At 54.8% G+C, this 5,939-nt stretch overlaps 1 protein-coding gene and 1 pseudogene across 1 annotated transcript; both read right to left on the minus strand.

Moving 5' to 3' along the window:
- Positions 1–207: 207 nt before the first annotated feature.
- LOC123149565 (36.4 kDa proline-rich protein-like) lies at positions 208–1,559 on the minus strand (annotated as a pseudogene).
- A 925-nt stretch (positions 1,560–2,484) lies between these two features.
- LOC123149564 (36.4 kDa proline-rich protein-like) lies at positions 2,485–3,983 on the minus strand. Its single transcript, XM_044569247.1, has one exon. It carries the CDS (start codon positions 3,910–3,912, stop codon positions 2,992–2,994), a length of 921 nt encoding a protein of 306 aa, XP_044425182.1. The 5' UTR covers positions 3,913–3,983; the 3' UTR covers positions 2,485–2,991.
- Positions 3,984–5,939: the final 1,956 nt, after the last annotated feature.

The raw sequence follows: 5,939 nt of genomic DNA on the forward strand, positions 1-5,939 counted from the left end.
GCAGAGCATGTCGCAGCCGTCCGTCCGTGTCCGTACGTGACCAGATCTCACACGAGATCCTCTTGCTACCGCTGCAAATTACGTAGTATACCACCGACGTTGAGAAGAAATAGTATAATCCATGCATGCACTGTCACAGTCATGCATGCATGCATCAACAAACTCCTAGTCACCATCGATGTCCAATCCACTCACGACTAGTCACTCTGGATTGAACAGCTCTGTGAATTATTCATGCCATGGAATGTTACTACTGGTGTTTGCAAGCTTAACCAATTGGCCATCAGCTGTGACCAGGACTGGCTGTGACCACACAATTAAGTAATCAGTACACACACCGATTATCACCTCTTGCACCGATCAAACCAGAGCACGCAGACCTAACCAAACAGATAAAGGAAACCACAAGAAATGAAGAAAAGCAAACACGCACTCATCGATCCCTTCATAGCTGATCGATCAATCTCTTCTTCTTGCTCGCTACGTACTACGACCACGTTCGACATCCTCTCATGTCGATCCATCCATGATCCACCATCTCCACGTGCACTGACTCACCGAGCTTAGCTCGACTAGATGGAGCAGGTTTTCTCAAAAAAAAAAAAGACTAGATGGAGCAGGTGTAGCCGGTGGGAGGCGTCTTGCCGCAGGTGAGGAGGAGCTGGAGGGCGAGGGGCAGGACGAGGTTGATGTTGAGCAGCTTGAGCCGGATGGTGGTGCACAGGCAGACCGCCGCCTCCAGCTCCACAAGCCCCTCCAGCAGCGGGCAGCACTTGTTCACCACCGGGTCGCCGAGCCCCACGTGCACCAGCCCGCCCAGCAGGTCCACGCACGCGCCGATCTTCAGCGAGTCCACCGGGCACGTTTGCGCCGCGGGCGTCGCCGGTGGTGGCGGAGGGCATGGCGTGTTCACTGGCGGCGTCGGGTACGTGACCGGGGGAGCGGTGACTGGAGGTGAAGGGTAATGACCGGAGGGGCGGTCACCGGTGGCGCAGGGTAGGTGACCGGAGGGGTGGTCACCGGTGGCGCTGGGTATGTGACCGGAGGCGCGCTCACCGGCGGCGTGGGGTGGGTCACCGGCGGGCCGACGACGACAGGTGGCTTGGTGACCGGCGGGCGCGTGATGGGGCCCTTGGGCGGACCGTAGACCGGCGGCCGGGGCACGTGGCCCTTCGGCGGGCCGACGACCGGCGGGCGAGGGACGTGGCCCTTCGGCGGGCCGACGACCGGCGGGCGCGGGAGGTGGCCCTTGGGCGCCGGCGACGGGTAGGTGGGGCCCTTGGGTCCCGGCTTGGGGTCCTTGGTGGGGGGCTTGGTCTTGGGCGGGTGGGAGGGCTTGGGGGCCTTGGGCTTGTCGCAGTCGCAGTCGATGGCGGGCGCCGCGACGGCGGCGGTGAGGAGCAGGAAGAGGGTGAGCAGGAGCGGACGGAGCTTCTTCGTGCTCGCCGCCATGGCTGCCAGCTGGTGGTAGTGGTGGACGAGCGTGGTGGTGGACAGGAGGAGTGATGCGTGCTTCTAGGGTTTGTGAGTACTGTAGTTTTATAGAGCGAGCTGGGTGCATGGGATTGGAGGCCCGTGATCTCGTTGGTGGCTAGGGTTTTCAAATTGTGCGTCTGTGACTGAGTGACTTACTGTGGACTGCGATGTGTTGTTCGAAGCTTCACCAATCACCACCCACGGGGCCAAATTATATTACATCCAAACGAAACACACGCGAATTGAGACTTTTCATTTTCTTGCCGTGTAGTGCGGTGCCTGAAAAATTATGTTAGTCAAATTTTTAGACCGTTAGATCACAGTCCAACAGTCACGATCCTGGGTGCACTATTTGTCTTCAACGTCTAGCTGTCTTCCTCCTGCAGCCTGATCCCCCACAGGCCAGCTCACTGCCTGCTTCCACCACCTCCACTCGGCGGCGCTTTCGCGATCGCCTTGCCGCCCCACCCTCCCTTGCCCTCATCGAACAGCTGATTTCTTCGGCGACCTCACACCCCATTGCCGCAATCCGCACCAGTCAACATGTTTCTTCGCCTTCACCTAGGACATCGAAGCTCACCGTCTCGAACACATCAAGGGCAAGGTGCAGCCCGAAAGTTGTCGAATGTACCACTGTGGCGTCCGAGCCAGCGACGATGTCCGCGGCGGTGAGCACGGATGGGGGGACTGCAGCGTCGGTGCTGGCAGCGGAGCTACGAGACGTCCGGGGTAGAGGAGGAAGAAGAGAGGAGAGAGCAAATGAAATCGATAGGTCAGGAAGTGGATTTGGCGTAATTTGTGATGTTGTTGTGGTGTTAGGTTCGATGTGGAGGTCGTGCCTGGGCCTCCTCATAAGGGTGCCGGTCAGCCCGGCGTTTAACACCTGTTTGAAGCGTGCGTAATGGTCGCAAAAAAAAAATTTTTACGCCCGGGCGATTGAGGAGCCCGGCCGTAGATGATCTCACATACGATCCTTTTGGTACCACAGCAAATTACCACCACACAAGATTCTCTTGGTACCACTGCAAATTACCACCGACATTGAAAAGAGATACAATCCGTGCATGCACTGTCGCAGTCATGCCTGCTTGCACCAACATACTCCTAGTCAAGATCGATGTCTAATCCAATCACGACTGGCCACTCTGGAACAGCTCTGTGAATTATTCATGACATGGAATCTTACTACTACTGTTTACTTGTTTTCTTCTTATTATTTGCTAGCTTAACCAGTTGGTCATCAGTTGTGACCAATTAATTAATCAGCACACATCGATTATCACCTCTGGCATCAAACCACAACACGCAGGCCTAGCCAAACACAAAATAAAAATCACAAGAAAAACAAACACTCATCGATGCATTCTTAGCTGATCGATCGATCTCTTCTTGCTCGCTACTAGCTACTAGCTAGACGACGACCATGCATCGACATCCTCTCATGTCGATCCATCCATCCGTCCGTCTCCACGTGCACTGGCACTGTGGCACACTGACTCGCCGAGGTTAGGTCGACTAGATGGAGCAGGTGAAGCCGGGTGGCGGGGTCTTGCCGCAGGTGAGGAGGAGCTGGAGGGCGAGGGGCAGCGCGAGGTTGATGTTGAGGAGCTTGAGCCGGATGGTGGTGCACAGGCACACCGCCGCCTCCAGCTCCACCAGCCCCTCCAGCAGCGGGCAGCACTGGTTCACCACCGGGTCGCCCAGGCCGATATGCACCAGCCCGCCCAGCAGGTCCACGCACGCCCCGAGCTTCAGCGTGTCCACCGGGCACGTCTGCGTCGCCGGCGGCGCTGGCGCTGGCGGCTGCGAACCGCAGCCGCACCCCGGCGACGACGGGGGAGTGTTCCCCGGCGTCGACGGGGGAGCGGTGACCGGCGGAGACGGGGGAGTGGGAGTGGTGGCCGGCGGCGACGGGGGAGTGGTGACCGGAGGGGCGATCACCGGTGGCGCGGGGTATGTGACCGGCGGCCCGACGACGACGGGAGGAGTGGTGACCGGCGGGCGCGGGGTGGGCCCCTTGGGCGGAGGGTTGGTGATGGGCGGGTAGGTGACCGGTGGGCCGACGACGACGGGAGGAGCGGTGACCGGCGGACGCGTGATGGGCCCCTTGGGAGGGCTGTAGACCGGCGGGCGAGGGACGTGGCCCTTGGGTGGGCCGACGACCGGCGTCGGCGTGTGAGGGGCGTTGCCCTTGGGCGGGCCGACGACCGGCGTGCGAGGGAGGTGGCCCTTGGGCGGGCCGTAGACCGGAGGGCAAGGTACGCGGCTCTTCGGCGGGTGGGCGGGGGCCTTGGCCTTGGGCGGGTGGGAAGGCTTTGGGGCCTTGGGGGGCTTGTGGCACTCATCGCAGGCGAGGGTGGGTGCCGCAATGGCGGTGGTGATGAGGAGGAAGAAGGTCAGCAGGAGTGACCGGAGCTTCGTCCTGCTCGCCGCCATGGCTGCTACCTAGCAGCTAGCTTCTGGTGTGGAGCACGAACGAGGTGGAGCACTGATGTGTGCTTCTAGAGTTTGTGAGTAGTGTGGCTTTATAGAGCGAGGAGCGTGCACTGGAGGCCCGTGATCTCTACGGTGGCTAGAGTTTTCATACTGTGCGTGTAGGTGACTGGGGAGTGACTTTCTGTGTACTGTCATGTGTTGTTCGAAGCTCCATCCCGCGCGGGAGCAAATTATGTTAGTTCGTTTAGATCATAACAAAACACGCGTGAAAATGAGACTTTCTATTTCCAGGTCGTGTGGTTGTTTTAAATTAAGGAGTGCCTAATAGAGTTAGTCAAGATGCCTGAAAAAAAAATCACGTCAGTCAAATTTTTGCATGCACAGTTTGGGCATTTCAACTTTTCAAGCCAATCTCTTATATTTGAACTCCTTATATGCCATTTATTCTTAACTACTTGTACTTTGAGGAGCTAAACGATGGCCAGACGTAGCAGAACCCTTATATTTAACCCTCTAATTTCTTTTCTTTTTACCAATTCTTCTAGCCTATGTCACATACTCCCTCGGTAAAGAAATATAAAAGCGTTTAGATCACTACTTTAATGATCTAAATGCTCTTATATTTCTTTACGGAGGGAGTACATTTCAAATAATTTCATGATATTTCATGAATCATTTGAATGACTTAATTTGAATATACACAAACAAATCAACCGTAAACATGCATATGGTTCATCTAATCGAGCAATTCAAACTAAAGCATGCATGTAGTTCATCCAAAGGGCACCACGTCGATCAAGTTTGATCCAAAATCACCACACCATAGTATGGTCCTATGGCGTGGATCGAGCCCTACCAAAGACATGTTTCATGCTCGCCAAGTCAAGCACTTTTGTGGTCATCACCTCCAAAGAAATCATCAACACCCCACCACCATCATCCCCACGGCCACCACAGCCTCCATGGACACCACCACCATCACCCCCATGACCACAACCATATCACCCCCACAAGAGGCCTTCGATTGGACTGTGGTCTCTAAACGAGTGAGCTCCATTTCTTCGGCCTTCATCCCAATACGTGTTTGCCACGGCATCCGTCATGCTTGGGTCCATGAACATGGTAGCCCTCTCTTCGGCCTTCTTCTCTTTTGCAAACCTTTCCTCCTCGAGTGCAATCATATGCTCCTCCTTCTCTTCACCTTCCTCTCTTTGGCCGCCAACTTTGACCTCCACTTCTCGTCCTCCAAGCACTTGACCTCGTTCCACCTTGCCACCTTGTCTTCTTTGTGTTCGGCCTCCAATGCTTTTCTTGGTCTCAATCATAGCACAGAGCTCTCCTTCATGTAGGTATCGGCGCTTCCACACGGTTCTTCCTCTCTTTTGCAAGCTTTTGCACATCCGGCCTCCTGTAAGGATTTTCATCCTCCTCGTCATCGCTCGCTGCACCCACACCCACTCCTTACACACCGTCTGATCTTGTTCTTCCACAGTTCACATGGCTCCATGCCGCCAAATAAGGTGCTTCATCTAAATCTTCAAGACTGCTAAAACCCTAACCCTAACTCTTAACCAAAGTTTTAAATCGTGGGAGAAATGATTTTGTGACAACTTCTCTCGGCATCTATAGTGGGTGCTATTGAGGATAATCATTGATGTAGCAAGCACTTTTCCAGTCGGAGGAGATTATTTTCATAGGTTATTGCTCAATTTCGGGCGTTTAGCTACATTTCTGTAGGATTTCGCAATGGTGGCCCCCTAGCAGCTATAGCTCCGCTATAGCGGCAATTTCGTGGGACATTTAGTTTCATGCTCTTAGCTCGTCTCTCTTCCGGCTGGAAGGGGTGTGCGCCCTTTACATGAAGTCCCTACCTCGGTTCAAAATGTTCTTCCCATCACTGAGTCCAATCTGGCTTGCTAGACAGGAAGAAGATGAAAGATCAAGGAAGAGGACATATCTTGAATGAAAAGAAAAACTTTGGTTGTCGATCACTAAATATAAAACAATAGATGTAAGTTATTACGTCA

Source organism: Triticum aestivum, chromosome 7A (assembly GCF_018294505.1).
Source record: "Triticum aestivum cultivar Chinese Spring chromosome 7A, IWGSC CS RefSeq v2.1, whole genome shotgun sequence".
Lineage (NCBI taxonomy): Eukaryota > Viridiplantae > Streptophyta > Magnoliopsida > Poales > Poaceae > Triticum > Triticum aestivum.

Coding starts and splice junctions, on each gene's coding strand:
- LOC123149564 (XM_044569247.1), bottom strand. CDS start 3,912: ATGGCGGCGAGCAGGACGAAGCTCCGGTCACTCCTGCTGACCTTCTTC.